This window comes from Scyliorhinus torazame, chromosome 6 (genome assembly GCF_047496885.1).
Source record: "Scyliorhinus torazame isolate Kashiwa2021f chromosome 6, sScyTor2.1, whole genome shotgun sequence".
Lineage (NCBI taxonomy): Eukaryota > Metazoa > Chordata > Chondrichthyes > Carcharhiniformes > Scyliorhinidae > Scyliorhinus > Scyliorhinus torazame.
Window position 1 is genome coordinate 304,835,689 of NC_092712.1, and position 13,070 is coordinate 304,848,758.

At 48.1% G+C, this 13,070-nt stretch overlaps 1 protein-coding gene across 1 annotated transcript in view; it reads left to right on the forward strand.

Moving 5' to 3' along the window:
* The window catches only part of ripk1l (receptor (TNFRSF)-interacting serine-threonine kinase 1, like), a 167,279-nt gene that overhangs the window by 37,197 nt on the left and 117,012 nt on the right, over positions 1-13,070 (forward strand). Inside the window, exons 2-4 of the mRNA XM_072509980.1 lie at positions 1,745-1,968; positions 3,105-3,258; positions 3,681-3,818. Of these exons, the coding sequence (XP_072366081.1) occupies positions 1,766-1,968; positions 3,105-3,258; positions 3,681-3,818 (495 nt within the window). The 5' untranslated portion in view covers positions 1,745-1,765. The remainder of the gene's footprint in view (positions 1-1,744; positions 1,969-3,104; positions 3,259-3,680; positions 3,819-13,070) is intronic.

Below are 13,070 nucleotides of genomic sequence, written 5' to 3' on the forward strand. Positions count from 1 at the left end.
CTCGGGGAATTTCTCCAGCACTCGGTCTTCGCGCCATAACTCGATAAGCTCCCTCCACCTCCAACGGACCCGTCGGGGCCTCCGATCCCATTAACGAGTGCAGCATCGCGCTCACATATGCCCCGACGTCCGCCCCCTCTGCACCCTCGGGAAGACCAAGAATCCTTAAATTCTTCCTCCTCGCATTATTCTCCAGCACCTCCAGCCTTTCCACACACCTTTTATGGTGTGCCTCGTGCATCTCCATCTTCACCACCAGGCCCTGTATATCGTCCTCGTTCTCGGCAGCCTTTGCCTTCACGACCCGAAGCTCCTGCTCCTGGGTCTTTTGCTCATCCTTTAGCCCTTCAATCGCCTGTAATATCGGGGCCAACAGCTCCTTCTTCATCTCCTTTTTAAGTTCTTCCACGCAGCGCTTCAAGAACTCGTGTTGTTCAGGGCCCCCATATTAAACTGCCACCTTCCGACGCCATCTTGGTTTGTGCTTGCCTTCCTTGCCGCTGCGCTAAAGGATCCACTGCAATCTGGCCACTTTCCTCTCCTTTTTCCATCCGTATCCAGGGGGGATTCCCTTCTGGTTTACCGCACAGTGTTTTTAGCCGTTAAAATTGCCGTTGGGTCTCCTATTAAGAGCCCAAAAGTCCGTTCCACCGGGAGCTGCCGAAATGTGCGACTTAGCTGGTCATCGCCGCACCTAGAAGTCCATATACAGGATTCTTAAGGGGCTTGACAGGGTAAATGCTGAGAGGATATTTCCCCTCATGAGAGAGTCTCAGACCAGAGGGAATAGTCTCAGAATAAAGAGGTGCCCATTTAAAAGTGAGTTGAGGAGGAATTTCTTCTCTGAGGGTTGTGAGTCTTTGGAACTCCTTGCCACAGAGAGCTGTGGGGGAAGAGGCCTTGTGTATATTTAAGGCTGAGATAGATTAGATTCTGGATCAGTAAGGGAATCAAGGGTTCCGAGGAAAGGGCCGAAAAGTGGAGGTGAGGAACGTTGGATCGACCATGATCCTATTGAATGGCGGAGCAGGCTTCCGAGGCCGAATGGCCTACTCCTGTTGATATGGCAAGTAGCGCACTCAGGATTGTTTGGCAAGTGCTGCCCAATTGTAGAATCACATCTAACGGTGGATGTTTTATTTTGTGCTTCGCAAGCGCAGGCTGGCTGAGTATGGTCTGTACTACCTATTACAAACAACTGATAGAACATGCTCAATCAGCCAGTTGTTGGGATGAACAGCCTTGCATACCTGACAATACTCCACTGAAATCTAGGGGTGGGATTTGCTGCCCACCCCCCTCAACGTGTTTCATGGAGGCCATTGGCTGGCAGCGGGACCTTCTGGTCCTGGTGTTGTCAACGGTGTTTCCCATTGTATCCACCCCCCACCGGCAGTAAATCCACTGCGGGGGTTCGCCATCAGCAGGATCGTCCGATTCCGCCGATGGGAACGATTGGAAAATTCCGGCCGGCCTACGTGGTTCAGTGTGGACGAGAAGAAAGTCTTTATGCGCCTCTTTGCATTTGTCCTGCGAAGTGCAAGATGAAAAACTTTTGCAACATTTCTCTCTTTCCAACAATAATGCAGTTTGAGTAAGAGGTGTGAAAAAGGCACTTTCGTAATAAGGTGTAAGGTGGTCTACGGGATGTCTTTAGGTGAGTTTCAATGCTGTTTATAGCAGCCTGTAAAAATAATCTTAAAATGGCAATAATTGTGAACTGGCTTCTCTCTTTTTGCAATAGGTGCAGAGAAACAAACTAGTTATGAGCAAAAGCTGGGTTAGTGCGGTTAAGGAAAGCTCAGAAAGAACAACCATGTCTCTTGACGACATCCGCATAGACTCCAATGAGTTGATTGAGAAGCAGCCCATGGATGGTGGAGGTTTTGGAATGGTGTCTTTATGCTGCACCAGGAAACACGGCCTCGTTGTTTTAAAAACAGTGTATACAGGACCGCAACGCACAGAGTAAGTGTAACATGAACTACGAATAACGTCGATTATTCCCAAAGTACTTACACTTGCAAAAATGTCATACTTGTTTGAGAATACTAGAAATTAATTCCACACTGCTTGGAAAATGCAGGAATTGATGGAAGTTGTTTACAAGATGCCAGATTTTCATACACAAAAAAAAAAGTGTTCTGCATCTGTCCACTCCCTCAATCACTGGGCTTTTAATTTTATCTGGAGGGTTACTTACCTGGCCTTGGTGCACCTCTTGAGCATGTTCCCATCCACTTGAAGGCTTAATGCTGAGAAAGGGCCAATGAGTGAGGTGCTGCCTGCCAGACACATGTCAGGGGGCAGAACCTTTGAGCCCTGCCGAGTCTGGGAACGGAGGAAGGCGGGATCCAAAAGATATGCCAGTTTCCTGGCACCATTCATTTTGTAGGAGGTAGGCCCAGGGTCTGGCAAGGCTACCCAGCTTCACAATGAAAGCAGCCAATTAGTCTCATTAAGAGTCTTGTTAATGATAGTTAATGAAGATTGACTGAAATTTTCTCAATTTTCATGACGCAACAAAATTAGGCTGCTGGGGAGGGGGGGAAAGAGAAACCAGTGGCAGACTGGGAGGGCCTGTGCTCCTAGGCCCTGCTTTGGAGGGCCTTTCTGCTGCCTAGGTGGGCTTGCAATCAAATGCTGTCTTGTAGATGGATTCCTCGCTCTCCTCTCCTCCCCTAGAGCTCCTTGATTTCCCCCTTGCCTTCCCCCCTCTCCCCAAACTTTATTCCCTCAACCCACCCCTCAGACTCGCTACCCCTCTCCTTGCTCCCCTCCCCCATGCCTCATGCTTGAGGCCAGACACATGGGGGGTGGGGCGGGGAGGGTAGGGGGGTGTAATTCTGATGGTTGGCAGTGGGAAAAATGGCTACACTGGACAACCTGCCCAGTTGTAAATTTAGCGTCAAACACAACATCATTGGACTTTGATGATTAAACTTAACTTTTGAATTAGACTTTAATAAGAAATTGCAAAATACTGACTTTAGGAATCTGACCTACAGCTTCTGCAGGGTCGGTAGGTTGGTTGTTTAAATCTGAAAGTGAAACCACTTGTTCAGTGGAAGGAGTTTTGCAACATCACTGTTTCCATTTTGCAGATACAATACTTCTCTCCTCGAGGAGGGTAAAATGATGCACCAGTTGGACCATGACCGAGTCATCAAGTTGATAGGGGTTATTTTGGAAGATGGCAATTATTCGCTTGTCATGCAATTCATGGAGAATGGGAACCTGCTGCAGCTTTTACACAGTGTAAGTGTCTAAAATGTGCAACAATCTCCCACACTTGGCAGCTACAGCATTGGGCCCGGAGGGTCTTCAGGAATTGAGGATCAATCTCTGGGACACTGCTGTGTGCCACCCTGGAGAACAATCACAAGGACATTAAAAATATTTTCCTTGAGCATAAATGTAAAAATATGCAAACGGGGAAATAAAAGTTGTTTGACTAACAGTCAAGCATCATCCCATTGATTAATGAAGGCTTTTGCTTTCCAATCCACATTGGAAGGCAGTGCGTCACAAGATTGGACATGTTGTCTGACTGGTTGGAGTGTGGGGGCAAGGCATGTGATTAAAGCTCCAGGAATATGTTGACCCACAGTAACCCGGTGTTTTACAGTGTAGACAAGCGAATGGTCTTTCGTTCACTTTCCTATTTTGTGTGCTTCCAGGTAATTATCCCACTCTCTGTGAAAGGAAGAATAATCCTAGAAGTCATCGAAGGAATGACTTATTTACACGAAATGCATATTGTCCACAAAGACCTAAAACCTGAAAATATCTTGGTCGATAAAGATTATCACATCAAGGTAGGAAATGAATGAAGTAATTGTTTACATTTTGTAATGTCCTAAAAATACAATTTACTATTGGGGTTTTTTATCGAGTGTTCGAAGGTTGAGCTAATTCAAATGACTTGAATATATATTAGCATAGTGGCTATATTAGGATTAATGGTTATGTTAGTAGAAATGATATTAGTAGAGGTAATGTTACTGGAATAGTAATCCAGTGACCTGGACCAATGATCCAGAGACATTAATTCGTATCCTGCCATGGAAGCTGAGGAATTTAAATTCAATTAATTAAACAAATCTGGAATAAAAAGATTGGTTGCAGTATGAGTGATCACGATGCATGTATCTCATTGTTGTAGCCACCCATCTGGTTCACTAATGTCCTTTTAGGATGGAAATCTGCCATCCTTACACTGTCTGACCTATATGTAATTCTAGTCCCACAGTCCTCTTATCTGCCCTCTGATATGGCCTAGCAAACTGCTCGGCTGTGTTCAAGAAGGAAGTTCACTGCCTTTTCAAAGCAATTAGGGACATAAATTAACATAGAATTTACAGTGCAGAAGGAGGCCATTCGGCCCATCGAGACTGCACCGGCTCTTGGAAAGAGCACCCTACCCAAGGTCAACACCTCCACCCGATTCCCATAACCCAGTAACCCCACCCAACACTAAGGGCAATTTTGGACACTAAGGGCAATTTATCATGGCCAACCCACCTAACCTGCACATCTTTGGACCGTGGGAGGAAACCCACTCACACACGGGGAGGATGTGCAGACTCCGCACAGACAGTGACCCAGGAATCGAACTTGGGACCCGTGAAGCAATTGTGCTATCCACAATGCTACCGTGCTGCCAGAGGAGGGAGTGGTGTTTGGTGGGTGTCAATGTCTTATCAATTACATTGTTATGGGAAATAGGTGATAGTTTTGAACACATGTAAATAGGGGATAGCTGGGACACTGGGTGCTCTCTTTTTATTCGTTCATGGGACTTGGTGCCACAGGCTGGGCCAACATTTATTGCCCATTCCTAATTGTTCTTGAGGGGGCAATTAGGAGTCAACCACACTGCTGTGTGGGTCTGGAGTCACATGTAGGCCAGACCAGGTAAGGACTGCAGATTTCCTTCCCTACAGGACATTAGTGAACCACGTGGGTTTCGACAACGGTCAGCATTTAGACTTTTAATTCCGGATTTTTATTGAATTCAAATTTCACCACCTGCAGTGGCGGGATTTGAACCAGGGACCCCAGAGCATTACTCTGGGTTTCAGGTTTACTAGTCCAGTGACAATACCACTACGCCACTGCCTCCCCACAGCTGCGTCCTCTCGGTTAGAAAAGATTTGGTGCCTTAGTTTTGACATCACCAACTAGCGTTATCTAGTTAACAGGGACAAGGGAAGCGCTCGAAGATGTCCAATTGTCATTTTTAAAATGCTATTTCCCAGCTGGCCAGATTAGTAACTACGCTGCTGGGTGGGAAATCCAGCAACAGAACGCTGGCGACCAATCACAGGGCAGAAGGAAGTGGCCAATGTACATCATGCCCCAATTTCCTATTCCATTTAAGGAAATAGAAAACTGGGCTGCTGATTTGCCACACGCCTGTTTTCTGCTATTTATCAAGACCCCCTGGTGCACAGATACACCGGCAAGCAGCCAATTGAGAGATAAATATTGGGCAGGACACAACTAACCCGCTCATCTTCAAAATAATGCCATGGGAATATTTATGTCCACCAGTAGAGGGAGGATTGTTTGTTTGATGTCTCATTTGAAAGACCACACCTGTAACAAGTGCCGCCTGCCCTCGGCACTGCACTGAATTGTCAGCCTAGATCATGTGTTGAAGTTCCCGGTGTGGAATTTGACCAATCTGTTGATCCAGGGGTGAGAGTGCTATTACTGAGCCATGGAGGACGCTACAGGTATTGGTTGAGGAATAAACGTTGGCAGGACGTGAGGTAGACTGCCCTACTGCTCATTCAGTGGCGCCTTAGGATTGTTTCAATGAAGCTTGTCCGTTTGTATCCAAGTGCGTCGAAAGCCTCGAGTCAACTGGTAGCTCTCTTGCTGCTCCTGAATCTCCGGATTCAAGTCCCACTCTGGGGCTTCAGCACCAATTCAAGGCTGACGCTCCAGCGCAGTACTGAAGGAGTGCTGCACTGCTGGAGGTGCCATCTTTGGATGAGGTATTACAATGCAGTCCCAACAGTGTGCTTGGGTGAATGTAAGAAGATCCCCAGGCACTATTTGGAAGAAGAGCATGGAGGTTATCCCCAGATGTCCAGGCCAAAATCTATATCACAAGAACACAGATGATCTGGTCCTTATCACATAGATGTTTCTGGGAGTTTGCTGTGCACAATTCAGTTGCCACATTTGCTACATTGCAACAGCGACTCCATTTCAAAAGTACTCCATTGGCTGTAGAACACTTTGAAACGTCCCTTCAGTGCAATTTTTTAAATGTGTTTCCTTTCAAGAACATTGGGTAGCACAGTTCAGGAAATTCCTAATAAGAGAGTAAATCTAGGAGTGGCATGGTGGAGCAGTGGTTAGCACTGCTGCCTCACAACGCCGATTTGCAGGCCAGGTGAATTGGCCAAAGATGTGCAGGCTAGGCCAATTGGCCACATTAAATTGCCCCTTAATTGGAAAAAAGAATTGGGTACAATAAATTTATAAAAAACAAGAGAGTAAATCTTTGTCTGATTCTATTAGACCAGAAGATGAATATTGGAGATTGTTGCCCTTTTTTTGAAGGTTTCAGTGTAAGGCCAGAGCAATCTGTGAGCTGAACCGGGAGTCCAGAGGAGGATAGGCACCCCAGTAGAGGTAGGGGTGGGGTGTGAATGGTGGCAGGGGTTGTTGGGCAGAGGGAGGAATGGGTGAACAAGTATTGCAGCTACAGCCAGCAGTATTGGCCTTCATTGCAAGAAGACCCATGATCACCACCATCTATTTTTCAAAAATAATTTATGCAGGCATTTTCAGAAAAACAATTCGAAGCAGAATTATACAGCATTATAAATAACCTACACCCACTCTCTCACCCCCCTTCTCCCATCCTGCCTTTCCCATTTCACCCCCCCCCACACACTTTTTTGCTGACTCCTCAATCTTCCTTAAAGTAATCAATGAACGGCTTCCCCCTCCGAGTGAGCCCATCCATCGACCCCCTCTCTACGAACTTGACCTTCTCCAGCCGTAGGAATTCTGGCAGGTCACTCATCCACACCCCCGCTTCCGCTGGCTCCGAGTCCCTCCATCCAAGCAAGATCCAACTCCGGGCTAACAGGGAGGCAAAGGCCAAGACATCGGCCTCTCTCACCCCCTGGACTCCCGGGCCTTCCGACACCCCGAATATCGCTACCTCTGGATAACACTACCATCTATAATGACAAGAGCAGCAGATACCTGGGAACTCCACCACCTGGAGGCTCCCCTCCAAGTCACTCATCACCCTGACTCGGAAATATATCGCCGTTCCTTCACTGTCGCTGAGCCACAATCCTGGAACTCTCTCTCTAACAGCACTCTGGGTGTACTTACACCTCCAGGATTGCAGCAGTTCAAGAAGACAACTCACCACCAATTTCTGAAGGGCAACTAGGAATGGGCAATAAATGCTGGCCTAACCAATGACGCCCACATCCCGTAAAATGAATTGAAAAGAAGACTGGAGCAAGGGTGTCTTGCTGCAGGTGTACAGGGCCTTGGTGAAACCAGGGGCTGGGCGCTCATCCTGCTGTTGCCCTATACAAGATCCTCCGCCACATCGGGAACTCCCCACCCCCCACACCTGTGAGTATTGTGTGCAATGTCGGTCTCCTTATCTAAAAAAGTATCTACTTGCCATAGAGGGAATGCAGCAAAGGTTCACGAGTCTGATTCCTGGGGTGACAGGACTGTCATAGGAGAAGAGATTGGGTTGACCAGGTCTATATTCACTAGAACATCTCATGGAAATGTATAAAGTTCTGACAGGGCTGGATAGACTGTAAGCAGGGATGATGTTGCAGCTGGGTGGGTGGGAAGGTCTAGTACAAAGGGTCACAAGTCTCAGGATACCGGGTAGGCCATTTGTGACTGAGATGAGGAGAAACTTCTTCACTGAGGGTGGTGAACCTGTGGAATTCTATACCACAGAAGGCTGTGGAAGCCAAGCGCCTGAATATATTTAGAAGGAAATAGGAAGCTGTATGGAGTGAGCGTGGGAGTATGGCGTTGTGATAGAGGATCAGCTACTAGCGAGATCGTTCAGGAGCTGGGTGGGGCGCTATGTTGGCTTCCACCACAGAAAAGATGAACGGGGATGGGGTGTTTCAGACCTTCAATGAGGGACTCTATAACCCTGACCTGCCAGAGGACGAGCAGGGGATGGCAGAGTTCCTAAGAGGGTTTGTGGTTCCCCCAGGTGGGGAAGGAATTACGGGAAGAGTTGAAGCGCCGCTGGGGTTGGACGAGGTTCGCACGGCTTCAGGAAAGGTGCAGACGGGGAAGGCATCAGGGCCAGACAGGTTCCCGGTAGAATTTTAAATGAAATTTGGGGATGTTTGATGATTCACGGGCGTGGGGTTCTCTACCGGAGACGTTGGGGCAGTCATCCATCGCCCTTCTCCTGAAGAAGGATAAGGACCCCACAGAGTGCTGGGCATACCACCCCCTTTCGCTGCTCAATGTGGATGCAAAGCTATTGGCTAAGCCGCTACGGTCTTGGTGTTGAGGTTGGAGCCCGGTCTGCCGGCGGTAATGGGGGAAGATCAGACAGGCTTTGTGAAAGCTGTCGTCCAACATGACGCGGCTACTCAACGTAGTTCTTGCACCGGCGGTGGGCCAGAGCCGGAGATAATCGTGTCTCTGGATGCAGGAAAAGTGTTTGATTGGGTTGAGTGGAGCTATCTTTTCGCGGTTCTGGAGACGTTTGGGCTGGGTCCTGGATTTGTGTCATTGGTGCGGTTGCTATATAAAGCTCTGTCTGCTAGTGTGCGCACTAACACCACGAGTTCAGGTTCGTTTTGGCTGCATAGCGGGACAAGGCAGGCGTATCCTCTGCCTCCTCTTTTGTTTGCATTGGCGATCGAGCCAGTGCTATTGCTTTGAGAGCCGCTGATGAATGGAAGGGAATTGTGATGTGTGGAATGGAACACAGGGTGTCCTTGTATGCGGATGACCACTTGCTGCATGTAAGAGATCCGGAGCCAGTTATGGGGGACACCATGGGTATATTGGGCCGGTTTAGCTCCTTTTTGGGGTATAAATTAAGCTTTGGGAAGAGCAGATGGTGGGATAGCCTTCCGTTGTCGCTGGCAGGCCAAGTTCAATCCATTCAGATATATATCTTTTTGTGATTCTTGTTTTTCTTTCAGTGCCACCCAGTTTTTCTACCTAAGTCGTTCTTCCAGGGGATGGAGCGGCTCATGGCGGGTTTTATATGGGCGGGGAGAACTCCTCAGATTTGGTGGGAGGTCCTCGAGAGGGATAAGCCGGCGGGTAAGGTGCTGTAGGAGTGTGGGGGGGGGGGGGGGGGGGGTAACTGCCAAATTTGATGATTAATTATTGTGCTGCTAATGAGGAGAAGGTGATGAAGTGGGATGGTGACCAGGAAGCTACCTGGGTGCGGATGGAGTTGGGGGTCGTGCAAAGGGTCTAGCTTCGAGGCGCTGGTGATGGCGTCTCTGCCGGTTGCTCCGGTGAAATATTCTTCGAACCCAGTGGTCGTCTCTACTTTGAAATCGGCAGCCCCGTCAGCATTTTAAGCTGGGAGCAGTGTCAAGATGCCCTACCTGCAGGAATCATTTGTTTGAACCGGCGAAATTGGATGGCACATTTGGGGGTGGAAATATAAGTAGCTGGAGAGTGTGAGGGGTTTGTTTCTGGAGAGTGACGGGTTTGTTTCTGGAGAGTGTGAGGGGTTAGTTTCTGGAGAGTGTGAGGGGTTTGTTTCTGGAGAGTGAGGGGTTTGTTTCTGGAGAGTGAGGGGTTTGTTTCTGGAGAGTGTGAGGGGTTTGTTTCTGGAGAGTGTGAGGGGTTTGTTTCTGGAGAGTGTGAGGTGTTTGTTTCTGGAGAGAGTGATGGGTTTGTTTCTGGAGAGAGTGATGGGTTTGTTTCTGGAGAGAGTGAGGGGTTTGTTTCTGGAGAGTGAGGGGTTTGTTTCTGGAGAGTGTGAGGGGTTTGTTTTCTGGAGAGTTATGGGTTTGTTTTCTGGAAAGTGAGGGGTTTGTTTTCTGGAGAGTGAGGGGTTTGTTTCTGGAGAGTGAGGGGTTTGTTTCTGGAGAGTGTGAGGGGTTTGTTTTCTGGAGAGTTATGGGTTTGTTTGCTGGAAAGTGAGGGTTTTTTTCTGGAGAGAGTGATGGGTTTGTTTCTGGAGAGAGTGAGGGGTTTGTTTCTGGAGAGTGAGGGGTTTGTTTCTAGAGAGTGAGGGGTTTGTTTCTGGAGAGAGTGATGGGTTTGTTTCTGGAGAGTGAGCGGTTTGTTTCTGGAGAGTGAGGGGTTTGTTTCTGGAGAGTGTGAGGGGTTTGTTTCTGGAGAGTGTGAGGGGTTTGTTTCTGGAGAGTGAGGGGTTTGTTTTCTGGAGAGTGAGGGGTTTGTTTTCTGGAGAGTGTGAGGGGTTTGTTTCTGGAGAGTGAGGGGTTTGTTTTCTGGAGAGTGAGGGGTTTGTTTTCTGGAGAGTGAGGGGTTTGTTTTCTGGAGAGTGAGGGGTTTGTTTTCTGGAGAGTGAGGGGTTTGTTTTCTGGAGAGTGAGGGGTTTGTTTCTGGAGAGTGAGGGGTTTGTTTCCTGGAGAGAGGGGTTTGTTTTCTGGAGAGTGAGGGGTTTGTTTTCTGGAGAGTGAGGGGTTTGTTTCTGGAGAGAGTGATGGGTTTGTTTTCTGGGGAGTGAGGGGTTTGTTTTCTGGAGAGTATGAGGGGTTTGTTTCTGGAGAGGGGTTTGTTTCTGGAGAGTGAGGGGTTTGTTTCTGGAGAGTGTGAGGGGTTTGTTTCTGGAGAGTGTGAGGGGTTTGTTTCTGGAGAGAGTGAGGGGTTTGTTTCTGGAGACTGAGGGTTTTGTTTCTGGAGAGTGAGGGGTTTGTTTCTGGAGAATGTGAGGAGTTTGTTTTCTGGAGAGTGAGGGGTTTGTTTCTGGAGAGTGAGGGGTTTGTTTCTGGAGAGTGAGGGGTTTGTTTCTGGAGAGTGTGAGGGGTTTGTTTCTGGAGAATGTGAGGAGTTTGTTTTCAGGAGAGTATGAGGGGTTTGTTTCTGGAGAGGGGTTTGTTTCTGGAGAGTGAGGGGTTGTTTCTGGAGAGTGTGAGGGGTTTGTTTCTGGAGAGTGTGAGGGGTTTGTTTCTGGAGAGTGTGAGGGGTTTGTTTCTGGAGAGAGTGAGGGTTTTGTTTCTGGAGAGTGAGGGTTTTGTTTCTGGAGAGTGAGGGGTTTGTTTCTGGAGAATGTGAGGAGTTTGTTTTCTGGAGAGTGAGGGGTTTGTTTCTGGAGAGTGTGATGGGTTTGTTTCTGGAGAGTGAGGGGTTTGTTTCTGGAGAGTGTGAGGGATTTGTTTCTGGAGAGTGAGGGGTTTGTTTCTGGAGAGTGTGATGGGTTTGTTTCTGGAGAGTGAGGGGTTTGTTTCTGGAGAGTGTGATGGATTTGTTTCTGGAGAGTGAGGGGTTTGTTTCTGGAGAGTGTGAGGGGTTTGTTTCTGGAGAGTGATGGGTTTGTTTTCTGGAGAGTGTGAGGGGTTTGTTTCTGGAGAGTGTGAGGGGTTTGTTTCTGGAGAGTGTGAGGGGTTTGTTTCTGGAGAGTGAGGGGTTTGTTTCTGGAGAGTGAGGGGTTTGTTTTGTGGAGAGTGAGGGGTTTGTTTTCTGGAGTGTGAGGGGATTGTTTCTGGAGAGTGAGGGGTTTGTTTCTGGAGAGTGAGGGGTTTGTTTCTGGAGAGTGAGGGGTTTGTTTCTGGAGAGTGTGAGGGGTTTGTTTCTGGAGAGAGTGAGGGGTTTGTTTCTGGAGAGAGTGAGGGGTTTGTTTCTGGAGAGTGAGGGGTTTGTTTCTGGAGAGTGAGGGGTTTGTTTCTGGAGAGTGAGGGGTTTGTTTCTGCAGAGTGTGATGGGTTTGTTTCTGGAGAGTGAGGGGTTTGTTTTCCGGAGAGTTATGGGTTTGTTTTCTGGAAAGTGAGGGGTTTGTTTTCTGGAGAGTGAGGGGTTTGTTTTCTGGAGAGTGAGGGGTTTGTTTTCTGGAGAGTGAGGGGTTTGTTTCTGGAGAGTGAGGGGTTTATTTCTGGAGAGTGTGAGGGGTTTGTTTCTGGAGAGTGATGGGTTTGTTTTCTGGAGAGTGAGGAGTTTGTTTTCTAGAGAGTTATGGGTTTGTTTTCTGGAAACTGAGGCGTTTGTTTCTGGAAAGTGTGAGCGGTTTGTTTCTGGAGAGAGTGAGGGGTTTGTTTCTGGAGAGCGTGAGGGGTTTGTTTTCTGGAGTACACTTGAAGTATAGTGTTCAATTCTGGTCGCCACACTACCAGAAGGATGTGGAGGCTTTAGAGAGGGTGCAGAAGAGATTTACCAGAATGTTGCCTGGTATGGAGGGCATTAGCTATGAGGAGCGGTTGAATAAACTTGGTTTGTTCTCACTGGAACGAAGGAGGTTGAGGGGAGACCTGATAGAGGTATACAAAATTATGAGGGGCATAGACAGAGTGGATAGTCAGAGGCTTTTCCCCAGGGTAGAGGGGTCAATTACTAGGGGGCATAGGTTTAAGGTGAGAGGGGCAAGGTTTAGAGTAGATGTACGAGGCAAGTTTTTTACGCAGAGGGTAGTGGGTGCCTGGAACTCGCTACCGGAGGAGGTGGTGGAAGCAGGGACGATAGTGACATTTAAGGGGCATCTTGACAAATACATGAATAGGATGGGAATAGAGGGATACGGTCCCAGGAAGTGTAGAAGATTGTAGTTTAGTCGGGCAGCATGGTCGGCACGGGCTTGGAGGGCCGAAGGGCCTGTTCCTGTGCTGTACATTTCTTTGTTCTTTGTTGTTCTTTGTTTCTGGAGAGTGAGGGGTTTGTTTTCTGGAGAGTGAGGGGTTTCTGGAGAGTGTGAGGGATTTGTTTCTGGAGAGTGTGAGGGGTTTGTTTCTGGAGAGTGTGAGGGGTTTGTTTCTGGAGAGTGTGAGGGGTTTGTTTCTGGAGAGCGTGAGGGGTTTGTTTCTGGAGAGTGAGGGGTTTGTTTCTGGAGAGAGTGATGGGTTTGTTTCTGGAGAGTGAGGGGTTTGTTTCTGGAGAGTGTGAGGTGTTTGTTT